This window comes from Dipodomys merriami, unplaced genomic scaffold, assembly GCF_024711535.1.
Source record: "Dipodomys merriami isolate MVZ:Mamm:240054 unplaced genomic scaffold, mDipMer1.0.p SCAF_78, whole genome shotgun sequence".
Lineage (NCBI taxonomy): Eukaryota > Metazoa > Chordata > Mammalia > Rodentia > Heteromyidae > Dipodomys > Dipodomys merriami.
Window position 1 is genome coordinate 1,956,041 of NW_027206379.1, and position 21,102 is coordinate 1,977,142.

Consider the following 21,102-nt stretch of genomic DNA (forward strand, 5'->3'; position numbering starts at 1 on the left):
CCCCCGGCTTAGGGAGAGGAGGGACATTTCAGGACCCCAGAACCACAGGGCTGCGTGCTTTTATTTCAGGGGTGCCCCAACGCTTGTGGGGTAACTGCCGTTCTGAAGGAGGAGCGCTCAGGCTTGGAGACTGGGGGTACTATCTGGGGTTTGGGTGACAGCAGGTCTAGGGCAAGCTTGAGAAGCGGTGGCACGGGTCTGGGACCTGAGGCTGGCTCCTACAGCGCTGTGACGTGGAGGCCCGGGCCTCCTGCCGCCCTGGCGCTGTCGTCCCACGCCGCACTGCCCGAAAACGCATGCAGGTCGCTCAGCAGGGCCTCAGCACTGCCCCCTGAGCCCACCGGCCCCACAGAGCCGAGGCCCAGGGCCCCTTCGTGGTCACTGTCCTGTGCTTCCAGGGCCTGCTCGGGGTGGAGTCCAGAGCCCCGCTGCTGCTCCTTTGCTCCCAGGACAGCCTCCTCTAGGCAGACACTGTCGCTGATGTCCTCATCTTCCGCATCCTGCTCATCCTCCTGCTGTTCTGGGTCCTCTGGGGACCCCAAGTCAGTGTGGGTCTGAAGCCAGCGGCCTGGGGGGCTGGCCCAGAGCAGGCGGCGGGTACGGCCCCACAGCGCGGCCCCCAGGCGGGCCGGGTGGTAGTAGCCCCCCGAGTCTCGGCTGAGGCGGCGCCAGGCTAAGGCCAGGCCTGTGACCAGCAACAGGAGCAGCAGCAGCAGCAGGACAATGGTGACAGAGCTGGAGCCTGCGCCACCCTCTGATCCACCTCCGGAGCCCAGGGCCCCTGGCAGGGCCAGCAGCACTCCAAGCCCGAGGGCACGGGGCAGAGCCTGTGGGAGATGGGGTACAGGGGAGGCTTGTCATCTGGGCCTGGCTGGCTTGCTGAGACCACATTCCGTCTTTCTCTGAGAAAGTGTTCTGTTGCTTCTCAGACAAAGTGGGGACAGTCAAGCAGAAAAGCCTCAGTTGTTATTTGGGGCCCTGGTCCAGCATGACCAGCCCCCAACCCTGCCACTCGCCTCTGCAGCCCGCAGCCTCGGCTTTCCCCTCTGCCCTAAACACTGCACCCCACAGCCACATGGCTGCCTGCTCACCTCAGCCTCAGCTCCACCGAGATGAGGCCCAGCCTTTGACCACCAGCCTGCTGTTTATGACTGTGGTCAGCCACTCAACACCCCCCACATCCCCTCACCCACCCTGCCTTCTCCCATTGCACCTCTCACAGAGTAATTCTATTCGCATATGCTGTTGGCCCCTCAACCAGAGTAAATTGCAGGACAGCAATGAAATTGGGGGGTCCAAACACCTAGATCCATATCTTGATGCTTAGTAAGTATTGCCAACACAACATCAAAACTACCAAGGGTGGAGGCGGAGCGGGGAGAAGGAGCCTGCAAGGTATCAGCCAGGCAGGACACCCAGGCAAGCTTTCATCTTCTGCTTGGTTGGGACCCAGGATCAGAGTCCTTGAGCCGTACTCTTCCTCCTAGCCATGGGGCTGCCCCAGCTGCAGTTTCCGTTCAGCGCCCCATCTGCCCCCCGGTCCCCAAGGGCCCCAGAGCCGGGGCTGGTGGGTGCAGCTGTCAGGAAGCCTGCGGTCGGAACAAGGCAGGTGGGGTATGTGGTAGAACGGGTGCTGGGTGAAAGTTTTCCTCCAGTCCCCCAGGCTCCCGGGGCAAGAGCCATGTCCAAGGCTCAGCTCACAAGAGGCCCAGAGGAGGTCCAGCCCAGGGGTCCTGAGCAGAACCAAACCTGGAGCAAAGTAATTTTTTGTTGTTGTTGGTCACGGGTCTTGAACTCGGCCTGCATGCTGTCCCTCAGCTCTTCAGCTCAAGGTGAGTGCTCTACCACTTGAGCCACAGTGCCACTTTGGTTTTCCTGTGGTTTGAGTCCCATGGACTTTCTTGCCAGGGCTGGCTTTGAACCAAGATCCTCAGATCTCAGCTTCCTGAGATCTGAATTATATATAGGCATGAGCTTGGAACTGGTGCCCAGCTTAGAACAGTAATATTGAGCCCCACAAAGCCTGGCAGCCCAGCTCCCCCCACCCCATGATCTCCCTGGGTCTTCTGCCCCAAGTTCCCAAGAGCCCAGCAGGCTTCATTGCTCACCATTGGTCCACTGGCCTCTGTGCTGGGAGCCCACCTCCAGTTCTGGCTGTGTTGAGCGAGAAGTGAGCCCCAGAGCTCTCAACTGCAGCTACGGGTTACCCGACACTTCCGCTTCCTGCCCACAATGCCCCACCCACTCCTGCCTGTCACAGGACCCTGGTGGAGCCTCAGCATCTTAGGACCACCAGACTCACCAAACTGTCCAGGCCTCGCAAGATGAGGCCCAAACCACAGAGCCTGTGATCAGGCCTGCACGGGAGGAGCAAGCCCTTCTCAGAGCAGGGCACAGAGGCATGTATCTGCAGGTCTTCTGCTCCAGTCTGCCTGGAGGGGTTCAGGGGAGCGGTTCCCACACCTCACCTGCCCAGGCTCCAAGACTCCTGCCCTCTGCAGCAACAGCGCAAACGTAGCTTTTAAAAAGAGAATTTTATTTGGAATGAAAATATAGATCCCATTCTTGCCATCTTCTCTGGGGAGGGGGCAGAGGGTTGGATGGGCCAGAGACGCGGTCCCTCAGAATACAGGCGAGCTTGAACAAAGATTCCCCCCATATATACGAATGACAAGCTAGGCAATGGCCTACCACAGCCCCAGGCAGGGGTGAGGGCACAGTGGCTCATGCCCTGCCCCAGAAGCCCTGGGCAGCCGAGTCTGGTGAGGCCTGCCGGCAGAAGTGAAGTGAGAAGGGTCTGAAGGAGGCGTGTGGGCACGGGCACGGGCATGGGCGGGCAGCAGCCCTAAGCATCCCCGTTCTCCAGGCGGCCGAGCTGCTCCTCCAGGCGGCCGATGCGCTCTCCCTGCTCCTTGACCAGAGCCCGCAGCCTCCGAAGCTCCTGCACCACTTCCTCCAGCTTCCCAGCCTCCTGCAGGGACATCCGAGGTCAGGGGCCAGTAGCCACACGGCTCCCCAAACCTACCACTGGGAAGCAGCCTGAGGCCCAGGCAGCGTCCAGGTGCACGGCAGATGAGGCCAACATCTGGGACTCCCTACCACCACCCTTGACTGGCACCTACCCCAGCCCCCACGAGGCTGCTGCTGGGGGCAGTGTCAGCAGTGGCGGAGGCGGCTGTGGATGTCCCGGGGCGGGCAGCGCTGGTGGGCCGGCTGTCTGACAGCACGTTGCGCCGGCTGACCTTCAGGTCACGCTGCTTGCTGGGCACATATGCCTCTCGCAGTGAGATGAGGATGGGGTCTGCATCCCGCCCGCTCACCCACTCCTCTGCCTCCAGGGCTGCCTCGGGCCCCGCTGTGTTGGGGTACAGATCATCCTGGAAGAGGTCGGACTGCAGGGCAGGCAGGTGGGAGAGAAGAGCACAGTCAGGGACTTTTCATCTGGTCCCTACGTGGCCACCTCCCCCCTCGCGCCCTCCCCTCCCCCCCCCCCCCCCCCCAGCCTCCAGGGCTGCACTGGCAGCCCAGCCTCCAGTGTTCCAGGCTGGGCCGCAGGTGACAGCGCTTGCCAAGCAAGGACAAAGCTTTGCATCAAAACCCACGTACCACCAAAAAACCCCACTAAAATCAAAACCTGCTCTTTCACTTCCTTTCTGGGCCTCTATGATTCCCGGCGCCCTCTGAGATTCTCCCTAGCCTCCCCAGCCAGAATCCTAGAATCCCAGTCCTCACCCTCCCCTGCAAACCACAGGGGTGGCTATGTGGCTTTGTTGGTTCCTGGGAGCTACACTGTGCCTGCAGATGGTGAGCTCATGGGAGGCTCTCAGCCTCGCTCTGGCTGCCCTGAGACGTGCCTGGCACGTTGAATGCAGCTGCTCTGAACTTGAGCTGAGAACAGTGGCAGTGTGTCCCAAGCTCCAGGCTGCACGTCTGAGGCCAAGCCACGTGTGGCCTGGCCCCTCTTCACCTGACTCCACGGCAGCCACAACACCCATCCCTCGTTCCACTCTCAGCTCCAACCTTCTGCCAAACCCTGCGTCGGTCCCGCCTCTTAGAGGAGGCCTTCCATGACTGCCACTCTCTCTTCTTTTTTTTTTTTTTTTTTTGGTCAGTCTTGGGGCTTGAACTCAAGGCCTGGACTTTGTCCCTCAGCTCTTCAGCCTAAGGCTAGCGCTCTACCATTTGAGCCACAGTGCTACTTCTGCTTTTCTGCTTATTGAAGATAAGAGTCTCACAGACTTTCCTGCCCAGGCTGGCTTTGAACCGTGATCCTCAGCCTCCTGAGTAGCTAGGATTACAGGCGTGAGCCACCAGCACTCGGCTAGGACTGCCACTCCTGACTGTCTGGCGTCTGTGTCCTATGGCTTGTCCACAGCAGGACCTCAGCTCTCCCTGTCATCCGTGAGCACGTGGGTGAGATCTTGGGCACAATGGTGTTCATCTAGCCCACCAGCACACCCATTCTTAGGCCCAGCCCGTCACCCTGTGCGGCTCTTCTGCTAGAAAAGCGAGCAGGTGGGCGGGGGGAGCCTAGTGGCCTCACCTTTCTTGGCACAGTCATAACAATGGGCTCACACTTGCGCTCATGTAGTTTGTAGAACCTGGGAAAGGAGTTGAGGAGCCATGAGTGAGCCGGCTTTCCTGGCTGCCTCCCACCCTCTAGAGGCAGAGCTGCGATCTCACACACAGCTTCCTTGGGACTCTCCCACAGACAGACCACCCTGCTTCTCTGCTTCGAGGGTCCTTGGGCCCTGTTCCCAGGCTGACCCGTACCCAGGCCGGGATCCCACCTCAGCGGCCCCTCTTACCGGGCAATCTCACACTTGCTGACCTCCAAGCCCCTCTTGGGCATGCTGCCCATGCCCCTCTGGGGCTCCTTGCTGGTGAAGGTGTTCAGGAAGTGGATGAAAGGAGACTCGTCTGTGATCTCAAAGTACCGGATACTGGAGTCACCCTGTGGGGAGAGGGGGTCAGCAGCTGGCCGTGCCCCTTCCCTGCGTCAGCCAAGCCCCCCCCCCCCCCCCCGGTCTCACCTTGCCACAGACATAGACCACGTTGGTGTCAGGGTCATAGAAGGGCAGCAGGGCCCCATTGCTCGAGTCCAGCTCCTGCAGGGCCATAGGCTCCTGGAGGTTTTCCTGGAACACAGAGGGAAGTAAGGCCACGCCAGCCCCCCTCAGCCCAGACCCCTCAGCCCTGGCCTCAGTTGCCTTCACACGTCACACTGCCCCAACCTGCAGCTGGTTTTCTGTTCCCAGTGTCCACTTTTTTTTTTTTTTTTGGTCAGTCATGGGGCTTGAACTCTGTGCCTAGGCGCTGTCCCTGAGCTCTTCAGCTCAAGGTGAGCGCTCTACCACTTGAGCCACAGCACCACTGTCAGTTTTCTAGTAGTTTATTGGAGATAAGAGTCTCACCGGGCTGGGAAGGTGGCTCAGTGGTAGAGCGCTTGCCTTGCATGCATGAGGCCCTGGGTTTGATTCCTCAGCACCACATAGGCAGAAAAAGCCAGAAGTGGTGCTGTGGCTCAAGTGGTAGAGTGCTAGCCTTGAGCTGAAGAGCTGAGGGACAGTGCTCAGGCCCAGAGTTCAGGCCCCATGACTGGCAAAAAATTAAAATTAAAAAAAAAGGGGCTGGGAAGCTGGCTCAGTGGTAGAGCACTTGCCTTGCATGCATGAGGCCCTGGGTTCGATTCCTCAGCACCACATAAGCAAAAAGAAAAAAGCCGGAAGTGGCGCTGTGGCTCAAGTGGTAGAGCGCTAGCCTTGAGCTGAAGAGCTTAGGGACAGCGCCCAGGCCCAGAGTTCAGTCCCCATGACTGGACCCAAAAAAAAAAAAAAAGAGTCTCATGGACTTTCCTGCCAAGGTTGGCTTTGAACCGTGATCCTCAGATCTCAGCCTCCTGAGTAGCTAGAATTATAGGTGTGAGCTACCAGCGCCCGGCTAGTGTCCGCTTTCTTGGCCTCTTCCAGGCCTAAGACTCCTCCCAGGCCTCTAACCAAAAGTGGAGAACATCGCTGTCATGGGAGCCTGCAAGGCCGGGCAGCACCAGCCTGTCTCAAAGGGGCCCTGGAGGTCAGTGCAGATGCCCGCGACTGTGGGCCGGCTCAGAAGGGCAAAGGCAAGGAGAAGGCTTCCGAGGGAGTGCTGGGCAGCAGGGACACGGAGGAGTTGGAAGATCCTGGGGTCTGGAGGGCCTCATGAGCCAAACTAAGGGTCTGGGAAGCACAGCCCTCTCTTAAGTGGAGCCCCCTGGGGCAGCAGCCCGAGTCCCTAAGCTGTCGCCTCAGGCTGTCCCCACATTACTCACTGGATCCCAGAGTGCCAGCTGCCGTTCACTCATACGACTGAAGCCCGTGGTGAACACCTTGCCATCTGCCAGGAAGATGGCCCGCATGGGCCGGGCCCCTTCATGAGCCTTCTCTATCTCCTGTGGGAAGGACAGGTAGCCAGTTCAGCATCCATCAAACCCCTCGGCCTATCCACAGCTGTCCTCGCCCTCCTGGGCCACCTACAGCAACCAAGGTGCCCCGGCGGGGGTCAATGATGCGCACGCTCTTGTCTTTACACGCGGAGCAGAAGAGGCTGCCATTGCGATTCCAGCTGACGTTATAGATGAGGTCGGGGTGCAAGCTATCTAGGCGGTACAGCTCCTCGGCGGTCCCCACGTTCCAGATGAGCACCACATTGTCGCAACCTGGCACGCAGGAGAACATTACTTCAAGTCCAGGGGTATGGAGGCAGAGGGGCCTCAGCCTACCAGGTCCACTTTGCCAACTCCCCCTGGACCTCAGGAGGCCTCAGTTTCCCTATCTGTCAGGTGGGCCTGGGAGAGGCACCTATGGAGAGGGCGTGGGGGTGGGAGAGCCGTGCAGACCTGCACTGAGCAGCACATTTCGGGCTGTGGGATGCCAGGTGACAATGCCCACACGCTTGGTGTGCCCCTCTAGCACCACTACTGGCTCCGTCAGCGGGGAGGTCAGCCCGTTCTCCGGGATCTGCCATACCTGCAGTAGGGGTGAGGATGCTGGGCTGAGGCTCCGCTTGTGCCCCCACCTCAGGCCAGCAGCTCGGAGCCACGCCCAGGACCCTGGCCTGAACAGTGTGCTCACCATCACGGTGCAGTCCTCTGAGCCGCTGGCAATGACTTCGTCATTGTGGGGGCACCAGTCAATGTCCAGGACAGGTCCCGTGTGCCCACACACTGTCGGGTAGGCCTTGTCAATGCGGCCTGTCTGTGGGCGGGAGGACACAGTCAGCAGAGACACCCTCCCACCCCCACCCCGGACAACATGCCTCCCTCCCAGGGGCTTATGCCCCTCCACAGAGGGAGAATGACATGTGAACCATGGTTCAAGGGTGACCCAGATGGGCCCCACCCACAAGGTGAGCAGGAAATGTCTATAGTCTCTGACCTGATGGTAATAAACACCTTCTCTACCTGTGCTAATATCTTCTGGGTAGTAATTCAGGATTATGATACCTGCTCAGAAAGGGGGATGGGGCAGATACGCATGGGTGTGGCTCAGGCACCCCCAGCCCTCCTCCCTACAGCTGATGGGGCCTACCTTGCCTAAGGGGAGAACCATAAAGGCGCCTCCACCACTGGCCTCCACGATCACAGCCAGGAACTTGGGGTTGACGGCGCAGAAGGTGCTGTCCCAGGTAACGCGGGACACCCGAATGTCTTCATAACATTGATCATTCTTGACCGGCTGCCCGAACACATGCCGGAATTTGCTCTGCCGAACCACTTTACGGAAGGACATGTCTGCAGGACAGAGGGCCCTGGATCAGTGCGGGCCCTCCGAACAAACCCCCCACCCCCACCCCGTCCTTCCAGGGCTGCCCAGAGGGCTGAGGGAGGATGAGAGGGAGGCCAGGTCATTGCAATCCACTTGGGTCTGTTTCTCCAGTTATGGAATGGGGTCACAGATGCAGCCCATGCTGCCTCCTCAGCTGGTGGTTTGAGTAGGTAAATGCACCACCCGGGCCCTGTCCACTGCGGACACCTGACCGGGGCTGTGCAGCCCCTCCCTGCTGGGCTATGTGGTGCTGAAACGGAGAGGGCTTAGCTCTCCTGCAGGTCCCCGCGCTCGGGCAGCCCTTCCTGCCCGGGGATCTGCAGCTGGGAGACGGGGAGGGGAGGCTGGCGAGGTCTTCCCACCAGGCCCCGCTCAGCGTCCCGGGAAGCCCGGCCGCAGACCCCGGCAGGACCCGGTGGAGGACCGGGCGGGGGGTTCGCGGGAGACGGCGCCGCCAGCCGCCGAGCATCTCCCGCGGCCTCGGAGCGCGGCCTCCGGGAGCCAGGACCCAACTTCCAGAGCCCCCCCCCCCGGCCCGCCCCGAGGGGAGAGGCTGGGAATTCCAGGGTGCGGGGACCCGGGGTGGGGCGCAGCGGGAGGGCCGGGCTCCCCGGACTCGCGCCCCCGCCCCGGGCCCCGCCCCGCCCGCGCCCCGCCGCGGTCCCGCCGCGCTCACCGCTCGCCACTGGCCGGGGCGCCGGGGGAGGGGGCTGCGCGGCGGCCTCGGGCGGCTCCGGATCCCGGTGTCTGGGAAGCAGGAAGCGGGAATCAGGAAGTGACAGAGGAGCGGGGCGGGGGGGCGGGGCGGGGTCACGCGCGGGGCGGGGCCGGGCGAGTCTCCGCCCCGTGGGCGGGGCCAGCGGCGTCCCCGCCCAGCCTCCCGCCGTCTCCGGCCCTCCGCGGCCCCCGGCCGCCGTGGGGCGGGGCCGGCGGCGGGTGGGCCGAGGCTTCCGCTGGGGTCGTCGTGGGGTGAAGCTCGTCCTCGGTCCCCGGACGCCCCATGACCGCCCCGCGTCGCCCCCAAACGACATCTACACGGACCCTTTCACGGCCCGGTTCTAGGTTTTTAGAGTTAAGAACACTAACAATGCGTAAAGAAGCTTTGGAAGGCCCGCGGGTCCCAGGTGGACACCCGGGATCCCGTCCCGGCCTCTTACTAAAAACGGAGATGGAGCCGCCATCTAGGGGGAGGCCTGAAGTCGGTCCTGGGCAAGGAGCCCAGACCAACCTCCACGGATCCACCCGGGAAGACTTTAATGTCCCGTCCAGTCTCACGCTCAGCCCCTGCCGGGCACCGGCCACCACCCTCCCTGGGTGGCAGGGTCCCTTTCCCAGAAAGGGAAGGAGTCCAAAGGAGCCTTGTCGTGGGCAGCACAAAGCCCCCAGATGTGTTGGAGGGTGGCTTGAGTTAGGACCCCTCACCACATCTTAGTAGGAAATCAGCCCAGAGAGGCCAAGAGCTTGTGGAGGTCACCCAGCCAAGACCCATTCTTCATTCACTGGCTCCAAAATCCTGGTGTTTTCCACTGTTCCATAAACCCTGGGTCTGGCTGGCCAGGACTGTGGGAACAGGAACATGCCTGTGGTGGGACCCTGACGAAAGGCGGGAACCTATAGCCGAAGCCCAGCCAGTCCCAATGGCTCCCATTCACAAGCTTCCCCTACCCCTCGCCGGATGTGTCCCCCACCATCTGCCCCCTGTGAGCTCTGCTCACCTCCCTCATCACCCCCTGTCTTGTCTTCTGCATGTGACCAGCGGCACTGAACCTCCTGTCTCTGGATCACACCGTCTTCATCCCCATCCTGGCGGGGCACATCCTGTTCCCTGCCCTCTGGTCTCCACCGCGGCTCTTCCCCCAGGTGTTGTCATTACCCGAGGTCTCTGCTGGTGTGTCATCTCCCTTCTCACCTGGATTCTGTCTCTATTCCCACTGTGGTGTTCTTAATCACTTCCAGATTCTAATTATACATACATATTTCTACATCTGCCTTGTGTCTTTGGCTTCACCCCCAGAGAAGAGACGGCAGACACTCTGATTTGCTTCCCACTGACCACCCCCCCCTCAGTGCCCAGAAAAAGACCCAGTACCCAGTAGATAACCACTTAATACATATTGAGTGAAAGAAGGCACAGAACCCTGAATGCAGAATTGAAAAATGTTCATATTTACAATGCTCAGAATCAACATCTGGTCCCTGTGAAGGAGAGGAAGGGAGAAGGCAACATGAGCCCCCCACGCAGAGCGCTAGGGTAAAGTGGCAGTTCTGTGGAATGTCCTCTTTGTGGCCCTGTTTCCTTCAACACTATCCTCCTCAGGGACCTCTAGGAGAACTCCTTTATAGCCTGCAGAACCCTCCAGGGCAGTGTTCTTTCTCTTGGAAAGCAATCACCTACTACGGCTGGGGTTGCCCTGGGTAGGAGGGTGGGGATCTTGCAGGTGGGACTGGCCCACTCCCAAAAAGCTGGGGCTTGGAGTGTGAGCAAAGTTGGATATTTTGTTCACTGATGTGCTGCTGGCCTGAAGAGGCTTTGTAATTCCTCCAGGGGGAAGGGAGGGGAACCCTGCAGAATGCCTGAGGGGAACACAAGTCCAGGTCCTGCCTCAGAAAATGTACACTCCTACGGACTACAGTGTGTGTGTGTGTGTGTGTGTGTGTCGGGGGCGGGGGGAGGAGAACATGAGCCCCTGGAGGAGGAGGGAGGGCAGCAGGGTGGGAAGGCCAACACCTGGTGAGCCAAATACCTGCCAGCTGGACGCTAGCCTGAGGCAGTTTGGTCTGGGGGGGGTGGCTAAGATGGGGGAGGAGGTGCACACTAGTGTGTGCACTAATGGCTAACAATTATTGAGCCCAGATTCCACCTCAGACCAAGGTCCAAACCTTTCATAGAGCTCCACCGTAATTATGATTCCCAGTTTACAGATGGGCAAACTGAGCCCCAAAGACAAGTCCAGAGCTTTGCTGGAGGTCGGATGCCTGGTGAGTGGGGGAGCCAGGAGTTTAGTAGCTCTTGAGCAGGAGCACCAGAGACGTACCTGGACCCTGAAGCCTGTGTGTCTCCAAAATGACAGGCACCTGGCACGTGCTAGCTAACTATTTAGCCAATGGATGTTTATATCTGTCTCTCATTGGCTACCCACCAGGAAGATGCCCTTCCCTAACCTGTGCTGACAGCCCTGCGGGGTCCTTCCACCCCCATTTTACAGAGAAGAAAATGGAGGCTAAGAGCCAGTCAGACGCCGGAACCAGATCTGACGGTTTTCCCTCCCTGCTGCCTGCACCAGCAGCCTCTGGCTCTACTAGAACACAAGCACCAGAAGAGCAGCCTAGAAAACGTCATCACTTGTATCTGCTGGGGAGGGCATCTGTCAGCAGCAAAAGGTCACAGTGCTAAATGGGAAGGAACGGTGGGAAGAGGGGGGACGGATGATCTCAGAACTCTGGGGCTTGGGAGAAAGCCCAGTGGGGTGGAGGGAGGGGCAGTGTGGAGGGAAGTAGTCAGAGACAGGCTTTTAGTACTTCCTAGTTTTTCCTGCAGTGTCTGCAGCTCTACCAGAGACGTCCTGTGACCTTTGGAGCTCTTCTGGGACCACAGGTGCCCAGAACAATCTGTCCCTGGGCAGCCTCTTCCCAGAACCCTTGGGCTGGGATGCTGGGGCGAGGGCAGAGTCTTTGCAGCCCTCCTTGGGGCCTAGGAGACAGATGGCTATTAGTGGAAACTTTGAATGGTGTCCGAGGAGGTCCTGTGCGCTCTCAAACCACCTGGGTGCCCCCAGCTCGTGCAGGTCATTGGGATCTCAGCCAGGTGGTGCTTCTCCTGCCTGCCTCCTGCCTGCTGCGTCCATCATATGTCAGCAAAGGAAGAGGCCCTTGGCTTACTGGGCCCTGCTGGGTGCCAAGCTCCTGTGGGCACTGCCCATACTTCCTCATTTAATCTTCATTACAGCCCAAGAGGCAGGAACAGCCAGACTTGAATCCAGGTTCTTCTCTGGCTGCTTTTTGGGGGGAAGTCCCACCCCAGCCTCACTCACTGCCCACTAGAGAAAAGCAACTGATGGAGATGGCTTAGCTCTGCTCAGCCAGCTGATGGACCATTAGGGTTTCAAGGCCTTTCTTGAGTCTGTGGGCTCCTGAAAGCTTCCTTTCTCCCATCTGTTTAGGGTCCATGTGTTCAGGTTGGAGGATGGGACAAGGAAGTGGAAAGAGGAAGGAAGAGTGGCAGGGAAGTCAAATGTAACCCAGGACAAGTGTCCCCTGTTGTCTTCCTCCACCAAGACAGGGGCATGAGGAGGGCAGGGAGCTGGGGAGGGCAGGGGGGAGGAAAAATCCCAGCAGGACGCCATCAGCTGGGTGCTGGTGGCTCACACATCTAATTCTAGCAAATCTGGAGACTGAGATCTGAGGATCACAGTTCAGAGTCAGCCCAGGCAGGAAAGCCTGTAAGACTCTTTTATCCAGTTAACCAGCAAAAGCTGGAAATGGAGGTAGGGCTCAAGTTGTGGAGTGCCACCCTTGAGCAAAAACACCAAGTGAGGGACTAGGGAGGTGGCTCAATGATAGAGCGCTTGCTTCTCATGCATGAGGCCCTAGGTTCCATTCCTCAGTACTACATAAACAGAAAAAGCAACGGGTGCCGGAGGCTCATGCCTGTAATCTTAGCTACTCTGCAGGCTGAGATATGAGGATCATAGTTCAAAGCCAGCCGAGGCAGAAAAGTCCACAAGACTCTTATCTTCAATTTAAAAAAAAAAAAACCACTAGAAAACTGAAAGTGGTGCTGCGGCTCAGGTGGTAGAGTGTTTGCCTTGAGCTGAAGAGCTGAGGGACAGCACCAGGCCCAGAGTTCAAGCCCCACGACTGACAAAAAAAAAAAAAAGCCAAGTGAATGCCTAAGGCCTTAAGTTTTGTGCTCACTACAGGAGGCAAAGAAAGAAAGAAAGAAAAAAGAAAGGAAGGAAGGAAGGAGAAAGAAAGAAAGAAAGAAAGAAAGAAAGAAAGGAAGGAAGGAAGGAAGGAAGGAAGGAAGGAAGAAAGAAAGAAAGAAAAAAAGAAAAGAGCCTGTGGGCAACTATGTATTAGCATGGAAGATCTGGGTAGGGAAGAGTTGGGGATCACTCACAACAAAGCGGGACTTTTGGTATCTTCTTTTCACTTCCCCTTGGTGCTCTTTGTAGGCCCAAGGAATGGAGTGGTGGGCGGGGTGGGGGTGGGGAGACTCAGTGGGGCTTTCCTCAGGGAGATCCTCCCACCTCTCTGATTGGCTGCTTCCTCTGGCTCATCTGGCTTTTCCACTGCCCTGGTAGGCCTGGACTTCCCTGGACCCTCAAGTGGGGCCAGTACTGGGGGCCTCCTCTGGTGGGGCACTATTAGGCCTTTCTCCTTCAGGGGCAGCTGGTGTGGGTGGGTTCTCTGGGGTCTCAGGAGTGGGATCTGGGTGTGGGTTAGGGGAGGCTTCCTCACAGGGGCTGGGGGCCGCCCCAACAGGGCAGGCAGGGGTCTGGGGCGCAGTACCTGACGGTGACTGTACCACAGTGTCTGACTTTGGCTGGGTTGGGGGGCTGGCCTGGGTCTGGGCCCCGGGAAGCTGGGTTGGGGCGCTGGCCTGGGTCTGGGCCCCAGGATTCAGCTGTGGCTGGGTTGGGGCGCTGGCCTGGGTCTGGGCCCCAGGATTCAGCTGTGGCTGGGTTGGGGCGCTGGCCTGGGTCTGGGCCCCAGGATTCAGCTGTGGCTGGGTTGGGGCGCTGGCCTGGATCTGAGCCCCGGGATTCAGCTGTGGCTGGGTTGGGGGGCTGGCCTGGGTCTGGGCCGTGGCATCTAGATGTGGCTGGGCTTCAGGTGTTGGCCCGGGCAGAGTTGGCCCCTCAGAGCCCACCTGGGTCTGTGGCTCGGCTGGCGAGAAGCTGCCAGGCCGTTCCTCACAGAGAGCCGCCGCGAAGGATGACAGCACGGAGCGCAGCAGGGCCCGGAGGTCGGCACTGGCCATGAGGCAGAGGAAGGGGCTTAGGCAGCTATTGAGCAGGATCAGGTAGTCCGAGTAGACCAGGGCCTCCCAGAGCAGGTAGCCGGGGTAGATGTCCCACAGGAAGGCCAGGTAGAGCAGCTGGGCCAGCTGGTATGGCAGCCTCAGGACCACATAGGCTGACAAAATGGTCTTGGCAACTCGGGCAAAGCCCTGGCAGGCGGGGGGCTGGGGCTGGTGGCGGCGGCAGGTCCTGCAGGCGGCAGCCTGGGTGAGCACATGACAGACCAGCAGCAGCAGGAAGGGCAGGAAGCCCCCCAGGATCTCCAGCATCCGCAAGGGCAGCTCCTCACTGTCCCAGAAGTCCAAACAGATGACCAGGTCATACCACCAGACGGCAGCCTCGGGGAAGACAAGCCAGGGCACGCTGAAGAGAGTGGCCAGCACCCAGACCCCAGCGCACACCCACAGCGGCAGGCGGGCCGGGCGGCGGCCGGGGTACCAGCGCGGGCACAGGCTTAGCAGGCAGCGATCCAGGCTGAGGGCGGCCAGCAGGAAGAGGCCTGAAGAGTAGGACACACCCCACAGGAAGTAGTAGAAGCGGCAAGCAGCAGTACCCAGCGGCCAGTGCCCTCCGTGCTGGATCTCCAGGATCTGGAAGGCTGCCGCCGCCAAGAAGAGAAAATCAGAGAGGGCTAGGCTGAGCAGCAGCAGAGCCAGCCTCGTGCCCGCCCCATGCCGGGCCTGGGAGCCTGCCAGCCATGCCATCAGCCCGTTGGCTGGCAACCCTAGGAGCAGCAGGGCCACTAGAAAGACCGTGTCCCAGCTGCCCTGGGGGTAGTAGTCGTCATCATCAAGCTCTGTGCGGGGCCTACGGCCAGCATCGTCCAGGTTGGCTTTCATGGCAGTGTCCATCCGGGGTCCCCACTGTACTGCTGGACACAAGCTCTGTACCTGAGGAATCAATGAATACATGAATGAATGAATGAAGGAGACTAGCCTGGCACCTGTGGCTCAGACCTGTAATCCTAGCTACTCTAGAGGCTGAGGTCTGAGGATTACCATCCAAAGCTGCACCCAGGAAGAAAAGTCCATGGGATCTCTTAGCTCCAATTAAACGATAAAAAGCCAGAAGTAGAGGTCTGGCTTAAGTAGTAGAGTTACAGGTGTGAGTGAAAGAGCCAGGCGATAGTACAAGGCCTTGAATTTAAGCTCTGGTGTGTGTGTGAGTGTGTGTGTGTGTGTGTGAGAGAGAGAGAGAGAGAGAGAGAGAGAGACAGACAGACAGACAGACAGACATAGACTGGAGAGACAGAGGAGAGAGAGAGAGGAGAGAAAGGCTCCTGCACATCTCCAAGAAAATCACTGTTCCTCTCTGAGTCAGTGTTACCCTTTGGGGGGTAGTTAGCTTGTGTCAGCAACTTCAGATAGATGTCCTCGTGCAGTCTACCTCCAATCCATTTCCCAGTGGGGTGAGGGAGGGTGGGAGAGACCGTTTATTGAATCAGGGATTTGTCCAAGGTCACAGACAGGAAGGGAGGCAGACCTGGTCTTGGCCATTCTGTCACATGAATCTCTACATCCATGTAGACTGAACCACAGGCTTTCAAACATATTGAGAGAGCTGGTGAGACTATTTAAATGAAGTATTATATGAACTAAAAGGTGGTGCTCAGATTATAGAGGCATGGGAGAGACACCTCCTAGGGTTCCAGGAAACAGTTTGGAAACCACTTGATACACTCCTTATATGATCCCCTTATGCCTAATATTCTGGGCAGGGTTCAAGTGTTTAAAAAAATCCCAAGTGGGAGCTAGACACTGGTGGCTCATGCCTGGAATTCTAACTACTCAGGAGGAGATCTGAGGATCCTGGTTTGAAGCTAGTCCAGGCAGGATGGTCCGTGAGACTTATCTCCAATTAGCCAGCAAAAAGCCAGAAGTGGCAGTGTGGCTCTAGTGGTAGCGTACCGGCCTTTCACAAAAGAGCTAAGCAAGACCTTGAGTTCAAGAACCAGTAGTTGCCCTCCAGGGGAGGTCCTGGGCCACACGGGCGCCTAGGAGTTGGAGAAGGGCCGCAAAGGAGGCCTCTCCCGCAAAGAATGCTGCTCAGGAATCTGGGGTAAGGTCAGAGTCTCAGGCCGTGGCCGGGGGGGGGGGGGCTGTCCCGAGAGCAGCATGTGCCCCTTCAACGTCCTCTGCGTCCTCCTGAGGTCTTCCTGCGTCCCACAGTACAGGCAACGGTGGCCCTGTTGTTTCACACAACTACTTGACAGAGAAGGCGGCGCTGTAGGGAGGTGACAGGGAGGTGGATGGGGACACACAGGCCTGGGTCCTAAGTGGCTCAGTGCCTCCATGGCTGCAGCCTGCTGGCCTTCAGCATGGGGCCTCCACCTCCCTTGCTCACGGTTTTTCCTAAAGCAGACCCCCCTCCCTGCTCCAGTCCCCTACTGGATCAGAGCTCTGTCCTTACCCTCCCCCGCCCCCCCAGGGCCCTGCCCGGCATGCCTGGCTTACCTGGGAGGCACAGGCCGTGTGCCTGCCTGATTGTGGCCGAACTGCTTGCCAGCCCCACACCGGGGCCTGCTGCATGGCACCGGGTGGCGACACGAAGGCGGGCGGGCAGGAAACCCAAGCTGAGAGGACATCAATCATTCATGGGGCTGCTCTCCAGGAAACCCTAACCCCAGCCCAGTAAGGACAAGTGACCAGCAAGCGCCCTGCAACCCCCCTAGGGCCGGACAGCAGAGCCCCTTAACCCAAGCAGTTCTAGGGTCTGAACCAAGGCCATGACTCTGAGATCCCAGAAAGGAAGAACCTCCTCAGCCCCGCGAGGCTAGAGGCCCTGGGCCCAGCCACTCCCACACCCTTGCCTCTCACTCAGCTTTGCAGGCCTCTCTTCCCAGTTTAAGCCTTCTGTCCAGCCAGGATGTCACCCAGGGGGAGCCCTGAGGGGTGACTAGTCTTTTCCTTTCCCACCTGCCAGCCTTTGGCCGCGCTTTCCTCCTGCTGCAGTGCCTCCTCTGTCCTCCCTACCCCGCTAAATCGTGCTCATGTTTCCTGTTGTGCTAAAGTGCTTGGCTTTAAACCAGTAGCCCCCTCCCTTCATTTTACAGATGAGGAAACAGACGTGGGGTGTTGGCTTGGCCATGTCCACCGGCGAAGCTCCTTTCAGCCAATCTGTCCTGACAACCCAAATGCACAGGACAGCGATCGGGATGCGTCAGGCTCTGCCTGGCCAACCTGGGGTAGAGGGCAGGAATTAGGTCCTGGGCTGCCTGCTTCACTTAACCCTAATCCCCCTCAGTGCCCAAACCCAGGTGATCGGCTCTAAGACTGGGGTGCATAAGCAGCTTTATGGGTCACAAAGCCAAGACTACTCAGGGGAGCTGCATCTCAGCCCCGGCGTCCATTCCTAGATGGCCACAGGGCCCAGCCCAGCCCAGGCCTCTGGTCCCCAGAAAGATCCTACGGGGGTTGTACCTTCTGGGACTGGTGGCTCTGAGGGTCCCCCTTTGGCCAGGACGAGGAGCAGGAGGGAGAGAGGGCTCCGACGGGCCCGGAAGAGCAGTTCTGGGGAGCTGAACCCTGACCAGGGTTCTGAGACCAAAGGGAACAGCAAAAACGTCTCAAAGACTGGAGAGGGGAACGGGCCACCCGCAGTATGTCCTGGACCAACTTCTCGTCGCCAGTCCCACCGGCATCGTTCTGACCCCCAACAGGATGCTGCTCAGAGGACATATGGGCCTCTGCTCAACCGAATCTTTGGGAAGGTCAGGGGTGTGTGTGTGGGGGGGGGCGGGGCTGGCATCCAAGGTTGGTGGGGGGAGGGTGGAAGCTGCAGCCCCTGGGGAGCCCAGGCCATGGGCCGTGGCTTCTGAAGTTTGAAGCAAGGTGGGCTTCAGGCGTGCTAGTGCTGGGGGCTCACTTGAAGCCCCGGAAAGATGAAGAAGGTTCTCTGATCCTGGGGCCCTCAGAGTTCACCTGCCCTGGTGGGACTGCCCAGGGGTGGGCCGTGGCTGAGCTAGGGGATCTACTGTGCCATACCTCCGCAGGACCGTGAGCTGGGCCCCGAAGAGCTGGATGGTGAGTGGGTGGTTCTCCACGCTGCCTGGGGAGGGAGGGCGCGGGGAGGGGTGGGGGGGAGATGACCCTGGCCTATGGTTATCCGGCCTGACCTGCCTCCCTGGCAGAGCTTCAGGCTGCCTTTGAGGAGTTTGACACTGACCAAGATGGCTGCATCAGCTACCGGGAGCTGGGCGACTGCATGCGCACGCTGGGCTACATGCCCACGGAGATGGAGCTCCTGGAGGTCTCACAGCACGTGAAGATGCGGAGTGAGTGGCTGAGCCCCTGGGTGGCCGGGGTGGGAGATGCCTGGCTGGGCCCTGGGAGCAGGCTGGCCACAGTGGTCTCCGTGCCTCTGGCTCCTCCTCTTGGTGAGGAGCTGCAGGCCAGGATAGCAGCTTGTTGGCCCAGGAGAGGCCCATGAGGCTTGAGTTAAGCAACTTGGAGCCGGGAGCCCATGGCTCCCACCTGTCATCCCAGCTACTCAGGAGGCTGAGATCTGAGGATTGTGGTTCAAATCCAATCCAGGCAGGGAAGTCCATGAGACTCTTATCTCCAATGAACCGCCAGAAAACCAGAAGTGGCGCTGTGGCTCAAGTGGTAGAGCGCTTGCCTTGAGCTGAAGAACTCAGGGACAGTGCCCAGGCCCAGAGTTCAAGCTCTACAACAGACTAAAAACAAAATCAAAAACAAAATCTGGCCTTGGTGGGAGAGCCGTATGACCGCTGTACGCGTTTGTGCTGCCGCCGGCCAGTCCTGCAGCCTTGGCTTGGTTCCTCTAGGTGATAACGTGCTCTTTGCAGGTACTAGCCACCTAGTGCTCCCTCCCTTTCCCTCTCCCCCTGCTTCGCTCCTATCCCCAGGTGACATCTAAATTGGGGTCACCTGGAAAGAATGCAGTCTTCTAAGGCTCCAGGAGGCTTGGTTTGACTGAACCCTGGCTGCCCTTGTGATGGAGTACTGGGTTGATCACTCACCAGTTTTCTCTTTTTAGATATTTTTCAAATGTTTTATTGCAATTCTAGAGGTGATGTATGGAGCAGTTACAGTTGCATACGTCAGGTAATAAGTACATTTTTTTTTTTTTGTCGGTCGTTGGACTTGAACTCTGGGCCTGGGCGCTGTCCCACAGCTCTTCAGCTCAAAGCAAGCACTCTACCACTTGAGCTACAGCGCCACTTTCGGTTTTCTAGTGGTTTATTGGAGATAGGAGTGTCACAGTCTTTCCTGCTCGGGCTGGCTTTGAACCGAGATCCTCAGATCTCAGCCTCCTGAGTAGCTAGGATTACAGGCGTGAGCCACCGGCACCCAGCTATGAGTACTACATTTCTTTCTTTCTTTCTTTCTTTTTTTTTTTTTTTTTTTTTTGTCAGTCGTGGGGCTTGAACTCTGGGCTTGGGCGCTGTCCCTGTGCTCTTCAGCTCAAGGCGAGCGCTCTACCGCTTGAGCCACAGCGCCACTTCCCTACGAGTACATTTCTTTTTGGATGTTCTCCCTTCCCCCCTCTCTCCCAGTTTTGCACTCCCATCCCCACCCACCAACATTCACTGTTTTTTTTGGACGTCTTTCATCCTCTTCCCTTCATTCCAGGAGGTCTGTCGGTTTATTTTTGTCTTTGCTACAATCTTCAGAAGTTATGTGTAATTTGCAATTGAACGACACATCCAGTGCCAACTTCTCTTCTTTCCCCCAAGGCCATTAGTGCGACGTGGGAATGGAGCATCTTTAGAACTGAGGGGCCAACAAATGCCTCAGTGTGTGGGGAGGCTTCTGAAGGGTCCCACCACCCCACAGCCATGAACGCTACCCTCAAAGCCCATCCTAGGTAGAGGCCTGGAGGTGGGTAAGCCTCCAAGGCTGGGCAGCAGAGCAGGATTTGAATCCAGGCTGCCTGCTCTGCAGGTACAGGCTTGGGAGCTTCCCGGAGGCTAGCGGCAGCCCTGCCCCAGCCACCCAGCCCTCTGTGGGTGGAGATGGGCTCTGCCTTCCCTGGCACAGAGTGGAGGAGACGGGAGAGGTGTTTTCCAGTGGGTGGGATTGTGATATTCTGCTCGGATTCACAGTGGGTGGATTTGTGGACTTCGAGGAGTTCGTGGAGCTGATAGGCCCAAAGCTGCGGGAGGAGACCGCACATATGTTGGGGGTGCGAGAGCTGCGCATCGCTTTCCGAGAGGTAGGAACTGTGGTTGGGGTGAGCCATGGGGTGCAGCATCTCTGTGTGTGTCCCTGTGTGTGTGTGTGTGTGTGTGTGTGTGTGTGTGTGTACTCGCATGCATACGTGCACGTATGCATGCTGGGGCTAGGTCTTTTTGTTTCTTTTTTGCCGGTCCTGGGGCTTGAACTCGGCCTGGGCATTGTCCCTGGGCTTCTTTTGTTCAAGGTTAGCACTCTACCACTTGAGTCACAAGGCCACTCTGGCACTGAGGAATCAAACTAGGGCTTCATGTATGCTAGGCAAATCGTCTACCACTAAGACACATTCCCAGCCCCCAGGACTGGGTCTGGAACTCAGGACCTGTCTGCTGTCCCTTATCTTTCTTTGCTCAAGGCTGAAGCTCTACCACTTGAGCCACAGCTCTACTTCCAGCTTTTTGGGTGCTTAATTGGAGATAAGACTTTTCCTGCCTGGGCTGGCTTTGAACCTTGATCTTCAGAACTGAGCCTCCCAAGTAGCTTGGATTATAAAAATAAGCCACAGATGCCAGCTCTGACCAGCATCCTTTCTGGGAGTGTAAAGGCCTCAGCCTTCGGGAAGTCCAGAGCCCAGCGGGGCAAGACTAGGGCCCAGGAACAGGCAGACATGGTCTGTCTAGCTGAAGGCACCATAGAGGGAGACTGCCCGGAGCAGGAGAGCTGTCTTGGAATGAGACAATAAGAAAAGTTGGGGCCAAGTGAGCCAGTGGGGTAAGTGGGCAGCATCTCACTCCCAGAGGCAGCCAGGGGGGGCTGATCCCTGCCTGGACGCTAGTTTGACAGGGACAGAGATGGACGGATCACAGTGGCAGAGCTGCGGGAGGCAGCACCAGCTCTTCTCGGGGAGCCGCTGCAGGGGACTGAGTTGGATGAGATGCTCCGAGACATGGACCTTAACGGGGATGGCACCATAGACTTTGACGGTGAGCCGCTGCCCGCCAGCCCCGGCCCCAGCTCCCCAGCACCAGGTCGAGCATTGCCTGGGATTCTTGACCTAGATGACCCTGAGCTCTTGTCTTCTCTTTCTCTCTCCTTCCCCCACCCCCCTCAGAGTTTGTGATGATGTTGTCTGCTCGCTGA

The 21,102-nt window shown here is 58.6% G+C and overlaps 4 protein-coding genes across 4 annotated transcripts; 1 reads left to right on the top strand and 3 right to left on the bottom strand.

Moving 5' to 3' along the window:
• Nucleotides 1-43: 43 nt before the first annotated feature.
• On the bottom strand, nucleotides 44-2,194 carry Ptprcap (protein tyrosine phosphatase receptor type C associated protein). Its single transcript, XM_070009778.1, has 2 exons — nucleotides 2,109-2,194; nucleotides 44-827 (listed from the first exon to the last, which is right to left on the bottom strand). The coding sequence occupies exons 1-2, from the start codon at nucleotides 2,109-2,111 to the stop codon at nucleotides 219-221; spliced, it is 612 nt and encodes a 203-aa protein (XP_069865879.1). The 5' UTR covers nucleotides 2,112-2,194; the 3' UTR covers nucleotides 44-218.
• A 321-nt stretch (nucleotides 2,195-2,515) lies between these two features.
• Coro1b (coronin 1B) lies at nucleotides 2,516-8,562 on the bottom strand. Its single transcript, XM_070009988.1, has 11 exons — nucleotides 8,479-8,562; nucleotides 7,566-7,768; nucleotides 7,110-7,232; nucleotides 6,875-7,004; nucleotides 6,513-6,694; nucleotides 6,308-6,427; nucleotides 5,034-5,138; nucleotides 4,809-4,954; nucleotides 4,544-4,601; nucleotides 3,123-3,392; nucleotides 2,516-2,971 (listed from the first exon to the last, which is right to left on the bottom strand). The coding sequence occupies exons 2-11, from the start codon at nucleotides 7,764-7,766 to the stop codon at nucleotides 2,846-2,848; spliced, it is 1,461 nt and encodes a 486-aa protein (XP_069866089.1). The 5' UTR covers nucleotides 7,767-7,768; nucleotides 8,479-8,562; the 3' UTR covers nucleotides 2,516-2,845.
• Nucleotides 8,563-13,125: 4,563 nt separating this feature from the next.
• On the bottom strand, nucleotides 13,126-14,676 carry Gpr152 (G protein-coupled receptor 152). The gene is made up of 2 exons (XM_070009804.1): nucleotides 13,453-14,676; nucleotides 13,126-13,341 (listed from the first exon to the last, which is right to left on the bottom strand). The coding sequence occupies exons 1-2, from the start codon at nucleotides 14,674-14,676 to the stop codon at nucleotides 13,126-13,128; spliced, it is 1,440 nt and encodes a 479-aa protein (XP_069865905.1).
• Nucleotides 14,677-17,180: 2,504 nt separating this feature from the next.
• On the top strand, nucleotides 17,181-21,102 carry LOC138818625 (calcium-binding protein 4-like). Its single transcript, XM_070009604.1, has 6 exons — nucleotides 17,181-17,534; nucleotides 17,817-17,847; nucleotides 17,955-18,098; nucleotides 19,893-20,002; nucleotides 20,798-20,945; nucleotides 21,074-21,102. The coding sequence occupies exons 1-6, from the start codon at nucleotides 17,181-17,183 to the stop codon at nucleotides 21,100-21,102; spliced, it is 816 nt and encodes a 271-aa protein (XP_069865705.1).